This window comes from Eschrichtius robustus, chromosome 12 (genome assembly GCF_028021215.1).
Source record: "Eschrichtius robustus isolate mEscRob2 chromosome 12, mEscRob2.pri, whole genome shotgun sequence".
In the NCBI taxonomy this organism is placed as follows: Eukaryota; Metazoa; Chordata; class Mammalia; order Artiodactyla; family Eschrichtiidae; genus Eschrichtius; species Eschrichtius robustus.
Window position 1 is genome coordinate 41,635,602 of NC_090835.1, and position 14,560 is coordinate 41,650,161.

The 14,560-nt window shown below is 44.5% G+C and overlaps 1 protein-coding gene across 1 annotated transcript in view; it reads left to right on the forward strand.

The window, feature by feature from the left end:
- The first annotated feature begins 865 nt into the window (after window positions 1-865).
- Window positions 866-14,560, forward strand: part of LRRC2 (leucine rich repeat containing 2) — a 35,732-nt gene continuing 22,037 nt past the window's right edge. The window contains exons 1-2 of the mRNA XM_068558934.1: window positions 866-1,043; window positions 12,022-12,165. Of these exons, the coding sequence (XP_068415035.1) occupies window positions 12,041-12,165 (125 nt within the window). The 5' untranslated portion in view covers window positions 866-1,043; window positions 12,022-12,040. The remainder of the gene's footprint in view (window positions 1,044-12,021; window positions 12,166-14,560) is intronic.

Below are 14,560 nucleotides of genomic sequence, written 5' to 3' on the forward strand. Positions count from 1 at the left end.
AGAAAAAAGAAAACAAAATGCAAACTAAACATTAATTACTAAATAGGTAACTTACGTTATTTATCAAAAGAGGAACATAATATGAAAATTCTATCCTAAGTAATAAAAAGCACATCTAACATTTTAGAGGTATAATTCAATATAGTCACAAAGATTTATTTGGGCCCCACTAACTTAGTATACAATTAAAAATGGTAATTTAATTAAAATGTCAACAAACAGAAAATGTTCCATTATAGAAAATAGTCCTTCAGAAATCAAACTATTTTGTAATTAGAGTTATTATGTATATATTAGACAAAAGGTGTTTTTCTGTTTTAGGGTGAAGGTGTATGAGGAACTGTTGCCTTGAAGGGGCACCAAGGGGTTGTGTAGGCACGATTGCTGCTTATTAACTGTCATATTGTCCCACTGTTGGATATCAGGAAAACATATTTGCCAAAATAGTAAAATCTCTAAAGAGAACCTAAACTCACATATGTTTTAGGAAATTAATTTCTTAAATTAAATTAAGAAAAAAATGTAAGGGTGAAATCAAGACCTTGGACATCTGCTTCAAATTCTGAAAAAAAAAATTACATTTCCTTGGTCATATGGCTTTCTCATCCTGCTTTCAGTTTGGTTTCCAGCTTAGCGGGCTAAGAATATGGCACCCTTTGCCTTCTCTGACCTGTTTTTTTTTTTAGCACACTTCAGGATGTCCAATGTTGAAAGGCCCCCGCCATCTGCAGGGAGGTGCAGATAATCCCGGGTTATATGGCTCAGATTGGCCGGCACATCGTTTACGCTGTGACAAGCCCTCCCCGCCCAAGTGTGTTTTGACTCATGCTGGGCTGAGTCACATAGAATAGATAGATAGTTTATCAGCACATGTCCTACAGATCATATTATCATCTTACAAACATAGCGCATTAGCGCACAGGCCGGGAAGCTGGGGCAGTTGGAGCGCTTCCGGCCCCGGTGTGTCACTGCTGCGGAGTAAACAGGTTCGGATTCCACTCGGCAGGCAGCGGCAGGGGCTCAGGGCTGCAGCCCATTCACGGGTAGGTGGGCGTGGGGGGTGAGTGCGCGGCTGCTCCTGAAACTGGGGGATTGTGGGGAAGGCGAGGGTAGGGGCATGGGGCACCAGTGGAGGGGGCGGGGGACAGCGCTTCCTCGTTTATGTCAGTCCCTGCTGTGCTGAGGCTTGACAGGGGTGAACCTCCCAAACGAACACGGATTGAGGATTATGCAGGGCCTGGAATTGAATGGGGAAGGAGAGCCTGTGAGCGGGCAGGTCTAGGTAGCCGGGCTGCTGCTGTGGCCGGGTCTCCACACTCCGGCTCCTGTTAGTGGGTTACTCCCAGCATCACCCTTGTTCCCAAGGCTGAGCTCAAAACTTTCTGGTCCACAGTGCTGTCCAGGGGTGATAAATCAACTTGTTTGTGCTTCCTCAGTGCCCTGAAAGGGATGATTGACATCTGGCCGGGGAAGTCTGTCCTCCAGGAGAGGCGTGGGGGTGAGGGTGGGAAAGTGATTGGAAACCCGGAAGAGAATTGTCTAGTTTTGTAAGCAGTTTGACTGTGCTGGTGGCTCTTCTTTTATATATATATATAAATATATATTATATATATATTTATAATATATATATATATTATTTTTATATAAATATATATTTTATATATTAATAATAATATATTATTAATATAATATTAATATATTATTATATATTATATATTTATATATTTATATTTATATACATTTATATATATATAAATATATATATTTATATATTTATTTATTTTTGGCTGTGTTGGGTCTTCGTTGCTGCGCACGGGCTTTCTCTAGTTGCCGCGAGCAGGGGCTACTCTTTTTTGCTGTGCACGGGCTTCTCATTGCGGTGGCTTCTCTTTGTTGCAGAGTACGGGCTCTAGGCGGGCGGGCTTCAGTAGTTGTGGCACGTGGGCTCTAGAGCGCTGGCTCAGGAATTGTGGCGCACGGACTTAGTTGTTCTGCGGCAGGCGGGATCTTCCCGGACCAGGGCTCGAACCCATGTCCCCTGCATTGGCAGGTGGATTCTTAACCACCGCGTGGCGGCTCTTCTGATGGACCAAATCCTCTTCCATAACTTAGGAGCTGGGTGTTGTCCCAAAGAACCTCTGTAACCATACCTGATAGAGAAAAATCCCCAGATGCTCATGCACCTTTTGTTCTTATATATAACTGGGAACAAGGTCTGTCTTAATTTCTTTTTTTTTTTTCTTTAAATAACTGACATTTTTTGAGGTTTACTAGGTGCCAGTTACTGTCTTAAGCACGTGACACAAATTATGACGCGTGATCCTCCCACTAATCCTATGAGCTCAGTGCTGCTGTCACACGGCGTCCAGATGAGAGCACCGAGTTTCAGAGAGGTTAGGTCGCCGTCTCAGGGACATGCAGCAGTCGGCGGGGGAGGCAGGACTCCAGCCCTGAGACTGTCCTCTTGATCCTGTCTGGAGCCTCTGCCTCCCTTGGCCAGATTTTCTAGTTTAACAAATTACCGTAAAATAATGGGTGTCCCCAGGGGAACTCTGATCAGGTGACATAAAATGTAATTTAATTTAGAATTTGGCTGAAATATTGTGACTACTATGACTGACCTCACCTGAATATTTACCCTCTATTTCCCCCACTGTTTCTATCAGAAATCTCACTCTGCATTCCACCTCTGGGGTCCAGGCAGTGGCCTTATGTGAGGATAGAAAGGAATTTGTGGGCCATTAAAGCCCCTGGTCTGTCATGTTATTGCCTCTACTGTACCTTGGTGTCACCAGAAGTTCCCATTGGTTACAGTCATTCCCTTGGATCCAGCAAGGCTGATGATAGGTGTCTTCTGCACCTGACGGATACACCTGGAAAATGCTGTGGAAGGCCTGGAGCTGGTCAGTCCAAAGGGAAGAGAGATCTGGGGGGCTCTAAGGGGCAGGTGGGGAGGAGGGGAGCCAGGCCTCTCTCCCCATGGCTGGTCCAGGTGACCCCCCCTGGCACCAGCCTCATGCCCTTCTCCCCTCTCCCCCTCTGCTGCTGTCCCCCTCCCAGCCGCACAGAGGGAGCACCAAGGATGGCTTGGCACCTGTATTGTGGACTTTGTTGAGTCTCCTCCCAGACTCTCCTAGAGCCTTCACACCTCAAATTCTCTGAGATATAAGCCCTGTACCCTACCCCCACCCTTTTCCAGCCCAGCCTGTCATTTGACAAGAAGTGAGAGGACTAGGTGACCAGAAAGTCCCCCCTCCCACCTGGAACCCTGGCATATGATTCTAAGTGGAGACTAGTGTTCCGCTGCCAAAGGACGTGTTTTTCCAGTCATGCCCTCTGGCTCGGGATCGCAGATGGTTCTGTAAAGTGATTCTGATATAACCTGGCTTGGGGAGGGAGCATGGAAAACTATTCGACCAAACCCGGAAGGGTGGTCCTTTCGCCTTCCTCACAGTCCCTGCAGGACTCTCCCTGACCCCCTACTCCCACCCCCCATCACGCACTGGAGGACATCTCTCCTCTTCTGGCTCGCACAGCAGCTCCTTCAGTCTCTGTTGTGGAATCCACACGCTGCATTGAAATGTATCCCTTTAAACATCTGTTCGCCCCTCCAAATTGAGAGCTCAGAGGCAAGGACATTCATCTTTCTGCATTTAATGAGTGTCCCCAAATGTCAGTTATTTAGGGTTCCTGGGAATCAAAGAACAGAAATACACACCAAGTAATAAACTGGCTCCATACCCAGGGTTTCTGGGTTGAGGTTCAGAAGTGGGAGCCTGGCGTCTGTTACTGCGTGACCTAGTGTCGGTGGCTGACTTGAGGGGCCAGGCTCTGAGCCCAAGTCTGGGGCCCCTCAGGTGGTTGCTCCCGTCAGTAAACCCTGGTTCCGTTCATGGACAGATAAAGTAAAATTAAACAAATGGTCAAATGATTCAACTTGTATTATGTGCTGTGAAGTAAGTAAGCAACAGTCTGAGAGAGAGAATAGCAGGAGGCTCTACCTTAGATGAAGAGGCAGGGGAGGCCACGCTGAGGAGGGAATTCAGAAGTTGAGTTCAGGGGTGTCAGGGTGGGGAGAGTCGTGTGAATGGGGGGAGCGTCTAGGCAGAGGGAGCAGCGTTTGCAGGGTCTGAGGTGGGAGGAAGCAGGTGGTGGATGGGCTTGGAGGAGGAGAGCAGTGGGGGCGAGAGTGGGAGGGGCTGGCTGAGGGCAGGTCGTGCCAGGGTCTTACTGGGCCCTGTGAGGAGCTGGGATCTCCTTCTCATTCCAAAGGGAAGTCTCTGGAGGCCTTGGGCCAGGTGGCAGCATGATCTAGTTCTCTTTGGTGATGGTGATACTCACCATCGTGTAGCAAATGGATTGGATGTGGGTGAGTGGGAAGTCAGGAGACCAGCTGAGAGGCTTTTGCACAACTGAGGCCAGATGTGGCAGTAATTGGTGGTGAGAAACACATGCCCCTACAGAATAAATTGGATGTGTGAATGAGTGTGTGTGTGTGTGTGTGTGTATGTGTGCATGTCCATATATTGGGTGGTCAGGGTGAGGAAACAGAAAGCATAAAGGAGTGACCTCCAGATAAATATGGAGTCATTGTCGAGATGGCAAATTAAGGCAGACAGGGATGGATAGATTCTAAATGAGTAAGTTTGGAGGGAATCGTGTTTCTTTTGAGATATGCGTGAGATATCCAAGTGGGTATGTGAAGGAAGCAGCTGTATATAGACACCAGATGTCACTGTAAATTAAGACTGATTTTTATAAGTGCCTCTTATTTTACTGTTCACTTTATTAGTTATTTATTGCTGCATAAAAATTACCCCAGCACTTAACATCTTCAAATGATAAACATTTGTTATTCCACAGCTTCTAAGGGTCAGAAACCCGGTTTCTGGCTCAGGTTCTGGCTCAGGGTCTTTCATGAGGTCTAGATTTTGGCCAGGGCTACAGTCATCTGAAGCCTTGACTGGGGCTATAGGATCTGCTGTTAAGACAGCGTCTACCCACACGGCTGTTGGCAGGAGGCCTCAGTTTCTCTCCACAGGAAGCTTCCCCATAGAGCTGCTTAAGCATCCTCAGGACATGGTGGCTGGCTTTCCCCAGAGTGAGTAATCCGAGAGAGAGAGCAATACCTTATGGGACTGAGTCTCAGAAGTCACACACCATCACTTTCACCACATTATATTCATTAGAAGTGAGTCACTAAGTCCAGCCCAAGCTCAAGGAGAGAGGAATTAAGCTCTACCTTTTTAGAGGGAAGAATGTCAAAGAATTTGTGCATATGATTTAAAGCCATCACGTCCACCAAAGCTTTTTTTCCAGGAAAAAAAGGCATTTTCGGGAGCAGAGAAGAGGCAGATTCAGGGACAGATGCAGGTGCCACTCACTTAGCACCTTGGGGGAATGAAAGCTGCTGCCATTTATTGTTCACGAAAGCTGGGATCAGCAAATGATCACCCTCAGGCCTGGCACTGCCAGAGCAGGCTAGCACTGTGAGCCATGGAGACCAAACTGGAGTAACCCCCTCCGTCCCCATTCCCCCAGACTCTCAGCACCTGTCTACCTGGCCAGCTGTATCTCACTGCTGCCCAAGGCCCGCGCTGGTTGCCATTCACATATTGGAGACTCTACTGTTGGCAACTGCCAGGCACCAAGCAGTCGAATCTCTGTGCAAGAGCTGGTGACTTACCAGCTGCCCAATTTGAGGTGAGTGGGAGGAGAGGACGCACAGGCACCTGGGTGTCACTGGGGCAGAGAGCGAAGCTGACTGTAGCAGGTCCCCCCTCGCCTGCTCCATGCTCATGGCCTGCCAGGCCTTTCCCTCTTGGGCCAGTCGCTCTTATCCTGAGAATGTCTCCAGTAGGTGGCAACTGGGCAGAAGCGTGGACGCAAGGTCAGTGCTCAGGCAGGCCCATCCCAGGCAAGCAGGGAGGCCAAGCGTTTTCTCTTTTGTTATGTAAGTACTGTACTTACATAAAATATTTACTATCTTGCCCTTTAATAAAAAAGTTTGCTGACCCTTGCAATAAAGCAAACAGTTTTTCCAGGAAAAAAATTTATTTTTCCCTCTGTGAATCTAACCTTTGTGAGTCTCTGATTGTTGACATTTCATTCAGAGCCTGAAACACTCGGCACTGGAGGGGAATGAACCTGACCACACTCTGTGCCAGTGTCCTTTCTGTTGCAGTGAGGGACACCGCAGTTCCCTCCTTTCTCATAGTCCCAAGTGTTTTCTTCTCTGGAAGATGCTCTGTGGCTGTGGACAGTACAGCCAAATCTAGGGAGGCTTGTTCTCGTGATTCTGCGCTCACCATGGGAAGCCAGATCTCTAGCAAAGAACTGGAATGAGAGTCCGGGAACCATGCATCTTTGCTGTCAAGTTCAGTGCGGGCCCAGGCTAAAGCTCTGCGTTCTTTTGCTGCCTCAGAAACGTCTCCTTGGTTGTAAACATTTTCTCTGACAGGTTATTGTTTTATTTGTGTTGAGGGCTTCCAGACTGGATCCTGGAGAGGGTAATTTTTCTCTCTTCTGCTTTGGTATAGCATACCATGGTGATATTTCTATAGCTCTGCAGAAAGTTAATGCTTAGAAAATTACATCTTATGTAATTGCCTGAAAGACTGGGTTGAATGGAGTTCATGCTATGAAGAAGAGATTAGCTTTGTGAATTTGCCAGGGGACTCTCCTTCCCCCAAGCTGCTAAGTGACTGGCATCTGCATCTGTCCCTGAATCTGCCTCCTCTCTGCTCCCCAAAGGGGCTTTTTTTCCTGGATGGAATGACTCACAGGCTCTTGTCATAAAACCACTTTCCCAATCTCAGCACCCGCCCATGGGGCTACTACCTCCTGGGTTAAGGTCCATCCTTTCCAGTTGTCCAGGGAGGCCTGGACTCAGCCCTGTCCTGCACAGGATGCCAGCAGCTGGGCTGGACCTGGGATTTAGGAGCTGGTATTTCTTAGCTTCGCAGGATCTCTGGAGGTTACAGTGTAGATCCCCAGCATACATGGTCATCACTTACCATCCTTAGAGTCTCTAGTTTTCATTACACACATTTGTAAACAGAACATCTGATAGGCAAAACCCTGATTTAAATCCTAGCACTTTCAAAACCCCCTTAGTTGAAGGATAGTACCTCTTTCTCTGCTTGGCAAAAACACAGAGAAAATAGTGAATGTGGTTAGATGACAGACAGGATAGACTCTTTTCCACCAAAATACTGAGACTAATGTTGGTTTACAAATATTTAAAAATAGAACATAAAGGCATCAAGAATAGACCATTTCTCTAATATAGGGACTTGAATTATATTTCTCTAAATTAATGCATAGAAATTAATGTACATATTAATGTACAGATCTGGTTACTTTTCAAGGATTTATTGGCCTAAGAAAATAAAGGAAACTCCACAAAAGAATCAGAGCCATGACTGGCTGATCTAGAACACACACACCCTGGACAGCAGGTGGGTCTTCCAGCTTCAGGTACTCTTGGATGACTGACTGTCCACACTGTTCAAAAGCAGTTCATTTTACTTTGGCTTTTTGGTTTGCTTTTATGTGTAGACTTGGATTATGTGCAGAGATTTCCTCAAAGGAGCTAGGCTGCTTAATTCTTTCTCTTTAAAAAAATTTTCTCCATTAATGGCTAAAGTCTTTAATCTCTTGTTCTCAGGCTGATGCTTGGCATTGCTTTATGGAGGCTTTTATGTCAAAAGTCAAAGCCTTAAGACCTTTGCAGCTTAGGTGCTCCTGAGCTGAAGGTAACAGAGTAAGGAAAGTGGTAAAAGAAAAATTAAATGCAGAGATTTATGGTTTGGGATGAGATGGAGTAGGCACACTTCACCTTGTCTCTCCCACTAAATGTAGCTATAAAACCTGGACTTATTACACAGAACAGCAATGTGAAGACCCTGAAAAGTAAGCAGTTGCAAGAGAAGAAGGGAAGGACACCCTAATTCAAAGTAGAACAGAACCTGTGGTCTGTTTCCCATTTTTCCCCTCCAGTATTCCCCAGCCTGGACTCAAGGCAGCCTGAAACCCAGAATTGAGCACAAAGCACCTAATTTTGTTCCAGGAGTGAAAACAGCCTCCTAATGCTCAGAGAGTGGGGGTAAATCCCTGTCTTTTTTCTTTTTCTTTTCTCCACCCTCTAATGCCTTAGGCTCCCGTAGGACTGTGTAGTAGTAGCAGCAGTGAGGGGCAATGGGGAGAAGGTTGGTAGTGGAGGACCTCAGTCACCCAGACTTTGGGATAAGGGGTCCTTCCTTTCTGAGCAGAGGAGCTGTGGTCTCCAGAGGGTGGAGGAAACTCTCATTGCTTTTTTCCTTGCACTGTCCTCCCACTGTTTGGCCCAACACAGTGCAGTTGTAGGACATGCACAGCAAAGCAGGGTAGCTAAAGCACCAGGTCTCTGGCCAGAGGACTGAAAAGCAAGCCCCAGGAACCTAGAAGGACCAGAGAGATCACCGAGAGGGAGAAGCTCTGGAGAACAACCCCAAAAGGTTGCTTATGAGCTCCTGGGCTCATTCCCGAGCTGCACCTGCATAGATCTGACCCTAACCAGCGTTGGCAGTCTGTTAGAACCCCTGTCCCAGATGGCCACTAGGTGGCGCCCACAGAACAGCTGAAGAGCACTGCAAAGTCAGAAGACTGATCTGACGTGGGAATCACAACCTCCGAGGGCAGGTTGGAATGTGAGGTCTGAACCCAACCAAATTGATCACTTACTGTGTTAGTTATCAACTTATTGCCTCTCAACTTGGAATGCACTCTTCAATGTGTGTATTCTGTGTTATATAATGGAATTCGTTTAAGTATTTGTCCTTTGAAGTGAACACCATTGTTAACCTTTCTCAGTAAAGGACACTGGAGTGACAGTGTAGTAGGAAGAGGTTTCCTGCCTTTCCCAGGGGAGGATCAGCATTGTGGGACATCTACTGGAGCCTGCCCCAGTCATGGGCACAGAATATGGTCCCTTTGCAACCTGGCAGCCTTGGCTAGCAATAACTTTCTGCAGCTCTCTTGGCGCAGAAAACAGAGGCTTGTGTGGCCCATTTGCTCTGTGGGCCTCCTGCCCTCCTTCAGAAGGAAAATGGAGAATTTGCCAGCAGATCTCCTTTAAAAGAATTGTTAAGGGAAGTTTTTTAGACAGAAAGCAAATGATACCAGGGGGGAACTTGGAACAATAGGAATGAAGGAAGAACAACAGATATGGTAAATATCAGGGTAGATATGACAGGCTAGCTTCCTCCTCATGAGTTCTTTGAAACAAGTTTGATGATCTGAAGCCAAGAAATCTAACACTGATATAATACATAGGACAACTACAACATAAAGGTGAGAGCATAAGGGAACCTATATGGCAATAGGTTTCTTTTTTATTTTAATAAATTTATTTATTTTATTTATTTATTTTTGGCTGAGTTGGGTCTTCGTTGCTGCTCGTGGGCTTTTTCTAGTTATGGCGAGTGGGGGCTACTCTTCTTTGCGGTGCGCGGGCCTCTCACTGCGGTGGCTTCTCTTGTTGCAGAGCACGGGCTCTAGGCATGCAGGCTTCAGTAACTGTAGCACGCAGGCTCAGTAGTTGTGGCTCACAGGCTCTAGAGTGCAGGCTCAGTAGTTGTGGCGCACGGGCTTAGTTGCTCCGCGGCATGTGGGATCTTCCCGGACCAGGGCTCGAACCCACATCCCCTGTATTGGTAGGCGGGCTCTCAACCACTGTGCCACCAGGGAAGCCCAGGTAATAAGCTTTCTATATCTCACTTGAAGTGGTTAAAATACTGTTTCTAAGTAGACCACGATAAGTTAAGCATGTATTTTATACTCCCTAGGGCAACCATGAAAAAGAAATGACAAAGAAACATAGTCAAAAACACAATAGAGAAAATAAGATGGAATAGTAAAAAATGTTCAGATAACACAAAAGAAGGCAGGAAAATATAAAAGAGGAAAACAAAAGAGGGCTCAAACAGAAAATGAATAGTAAAATGGTAGACCTGAATCTAAATATATCCTTAATTGTACTAAATGTAAATTGCCTAACAATACCAATTAAAAGACAGAAATTGTCCAAGTGAGTTAAATAAATGAATCAACAAGATTCTGTCTATAAAATCTCATATCGATTATAACCATATATTTAAGTTAAAAGTAAAAGGATGGAATCAAGAAAGTGAAAAGACAGCTCACAAGATAGGAAGAAATTTTTGCAAATCATATATCTGGCAAAGGACCAGTATCTAGACTATATAAAGAACTATTACAACTCAACACTAAAAAGACAAATAGCCCAATTAAAAAATGGGCAAAGAATCTGAATAGACATTTCCCCCAAGAAGGTATACACATAAGAAGATGCTTAACACATAAAGCACATAAAAAGATGCTCAACATCATTAGCTATCAGGGAAATGCTAAAAAAAAGACAACCTTCACACTCACTGGGATGGCTACAATACAAAGAGAGATAATAACAAGTGTCAGCAGGGATGTGGAGATACTGGAACCCTCATACACTGCAGGTGAGAATGTAAAATGGTGCAGCTGCTTTGTAAAACAGTCTGGCAGTTCCTGAAAAGGTTAAACATAGAATTAACATATGACCCTCCAATTCTACTCATATGTATTTACCCAAGAGAATTGAAAACTTATGTCCACACAAAACTTGCACCATTTGCATCTTTGTCAAAAATCTCCTTTAGGTAAAAGAGTTTTAAGGGAGACAAAAGACAGTCCCAGATGTCAGAAATTAAAGGAAAGAGGGAAATCAACTGGGGTCAGTGTTTTCAGCTCTTCACACTAAACTTATTGACCTCAAATGTTCAGCTGCATAAACATAAGCCAGTTCTGCCACTCATATTGGCAAGCCATTTGTGGAGAGCACAAACTTGAGTCAGAAGATTTAAATATTTGGTTTTGTATCCCCACTGACTGCTATTTAGAAGTGTCTGGAATTGGAACAGAGAATATTCAATAGCCTTACTGTTTGCCAACTGACACTCTGTGTATTTGTGGACATCAGGAAATGGATTTAGCCAGATTTTGATGCTGTAGGTAGGGGAAGTTTAAAACAATATAAAGAAACTTACTTTACTTCGATAAGGGAGATAAGCATAGCTTAGTGGAATGAATGTTGAAATGCACTTTTATGTCCTGATAATTTTTTTTTTTTTGCAGTGAGCAAATAATGACTTAAAACAAATAGTAAATATGAGGTGGGAAAATAAAGAGAAGAGAGAAAGTTCACTGAGTGGGCTGAGAGTGAAGCAACCTGGATGCAAATCTTTTATTCACTTTCATTGATTCATTTACTCACTTAGTCTTTCAACAAATATTTATGGAGGGTCCACTATGTGCCAGACACTGTGCTAGTTCTCACTAAGAGGTGATGACCAAGATGTACCTGAGTCTGACTTTCCTTGTGTTTGAGAAACCACATAAACAGAGATCAGCAGCTGTGAGGGTTCATGTTGCAGGGGAAACCTACAGGACTAGTGCCCAGGCTGTGTGGTCAGTCCCAGGAGGAAAAGTGCTCAGTGGGGTTTGGTACAATGCTTGGTGCACTTAATGGTGGCTGGTGTTTAGACTCAGATAACTGGTGTGTGTGTGTGTGTGTGTGTGTATCTTCTAATTAACTCATCAAACTTACCTCTGAGTATGTTACAACCTACTGAGAAGATCAGATGCCAGTAAATTCAATAGAATGTGGAACCACAAAGCTTGAGGAATGCCCAGGGGGCTTTGGGAACCCACGTGTCAGCTGAGGGGTAGAGAGACAAGTGTGACATTCTAGAGGAGAGGACCCCAGTTGAGCGCTGAACTTTGACTTACAAACAAGAGTACTCTCAGACCCTAAGAACATTAGCAACTGCCATCCTGGAAGAAACAAGGCATTTCATCATTATTGATGAAATTGATTCACTCATATTTTATTTTAAAGTTCAAGTTAAAACTATTTTCTTCTGTGTGTGTATGAAGCTGACATATATATATATATACATATATATATAATTTTTTTTTAAATAGGTAATTTCATGCTCTTAAAATGGGGCCTAAAGTGGTCGTATTCGACATTTCTGACATCAGAGCCTTGTGGGAAACTCGTGTCAAGAAGCACAAAGCCTGGCAGAAGCAGGAGGCAGAAAGGCTCGAGAAAAGCGCATTGGAAAAGTATGTGTTCTCTGTACTTGCTCTGTAGCTCTTTAGCGAATAAGACAGGCTGCATTTGTGTTGTGGAGGGGGATGCCTTTCCTCCGAGATTTCTTCCTGTCCGTGACATTTGCTCATTGGACTTCAGAGTCTTCACGCTGTTGCCTACAATGGACATTCGATTCCTATAACAGTAACACTCATAGCTATAAGGACCCACATACATTCCAGGTACTGTGCTAGGCATGGAAAAGACAGCAATGACATGACAAATTCCTCTACAGGAAATTCTGAAAGACCGCCAGCTGCCCTCAGCAGGCTGATGCCGTCCACCCATGTGACCACATGAGGCTGCTCTATGTCCTGCACTCAGCTCTCGCCAGTTGAGCTGAACGTTAGATAAGATTCATTGTGTTGATGCAATTTTTACTTGGATTGGAATGATGTGGTTTGACTACTGTCATACACTCATGAAGTATGAGTAAAAGAGAGTTACTGTGTATATGAAAACTAAGTTGAGGGCTTCGGAAAAACTATGTGTGTGATCAGTACGAACCACCCAATTGAATTAACACTGTACAAGACGGATAAAAGTACAATGAGCTAGAAAGGTTGCACATTCAGGTGACTTTGCACGTCTGTAATTTTTATGCCCTGTGAGGAAACCCAAACTGGAAGTCTTGGATGATGCGTTATGGGTGTGGTTTATACAAGAAAGGCAGAATGGGATTCTAATTGGCAGACCCATTTTCAAAGGTGGTCCATGACCCTACATCAAATTGGCAAATTGTGACATATGTCTATGCTTTAGGTTAAAAACAAAATGTGTAAGGTATGAATGTCTCTTTACTCTTGGTTCTCCACTTCTATGAACTATTTCGATCAAACAAATACCTATTCTGATCATGCTTGATAATTAAGCTGCTGCTGTAAGCATTACAGCTGTTCCATGTGGTTATAATTATCCCCAGTCTGAAGACGAAGTTAGGACCTAAGTAACTTGCCCAAATTGACAGGGATGGTAAATGGAGGATTTGGCCAAACCTTTCCCCCGATATAATGCTGTAATCACAGATAGCTGGCCTGTCTTTTCACTTGCCACTAATATGAGATTATCCAATATGACATGAATCTTAAATTTAAGAATTGGAACCCTCAGACCAGGCAACACCCATGGCAGAGGATCTTAGGGATCTACATGAGCATGAATTACACAGGTCCCAAGGCCCTATGAGCCCGAAGTGGTTCTCAGCCCTGCTCCAGCTTCCTCCCACCCCCAGCATCTGGGGTTACTCTAGGGTGGGACAACTTGCTGAATGGGGACCCAAGCCCTGGGAGGTTTATGGAGGTGTCTGTAGCTGAGGTAACCCCCTGTGGGTTCTGGGAACAGCAGCCACCTGCAAGAGCTTCGGTCTGAGAACCGTGCCCTGGAAGCCACTTTGCAGTCACGTTTGACTCTTGATCTCTGTCTTCCATCGTGGTGCCAAATGGCTTTGTGTCCACATTCACACGTCTCATGTACACAGGGTTGGTCCTGCATTAGGCTCAGTGCCATGGGGCTTGTGCTGTGCCTTATCTTAACCTAAGACAGAAAACTTCTTGGGAATTTGTTAGGATTTTCTAGCTCAAGATAAGAAAAACAGCCACCAAATTGGCTGGGTGGTGAGGAGGAACTGGGAGGGTGGCTGGAGGAATGTGATGTTCAGGAAGAAGCATTAATTTCCCAGGACCTGCAAAAATGAATGTAGTGAATTTACCTTTTTCTGGCAGGTATTTTTGAAGTTTCATAATATGATTTATACTATTGTTGTTAGGACTATTTGAAGGTTACCCTTTAGTTTCTCAAAATTTGTTGCCTGTGGGAAAGTTAATATATATATATATATATATATATATATATATATATATATATATATATATATATATTTTAATTAATTTATTTATTCGGTTGCACTGGGTCTTAGTTGTGGCAGGTGGGCTCCTTAGTTGTGGCATGTGAACTCTTAGTTGAAGCATGCATGTGGGATCTAGTTCCCTGACCAGGGATCGAACCTGGGCCCCTGCATTGGGAGCACGGAGTCTTAACCATCGGACCACCAGGGAAGTCCTGAAAGTTAATGTACTGATGACTGCTTTGTATAAAAGGCAGTAATCTGGTTAATTTAAATGTACTAAACCAGGCAAAACCCTTTAGCTTGTTCTGTTACCTCACTTCATGGTATTTCATTTTGTAATACTGTATTTGTTCCATGAGGTATATACCAACACTTAAAAGTTATGAGTAGAGAACATCACTCTACTTGAATGAAACTCAGTCATTTAGATGGAGAGATAGAGATGCTTTCGTTAGGCTCTAAGTGAGGAATTTTTCATCCAGTGAGGCTATTTGCCATCTAGACTAAGATTGTGGGCTCAT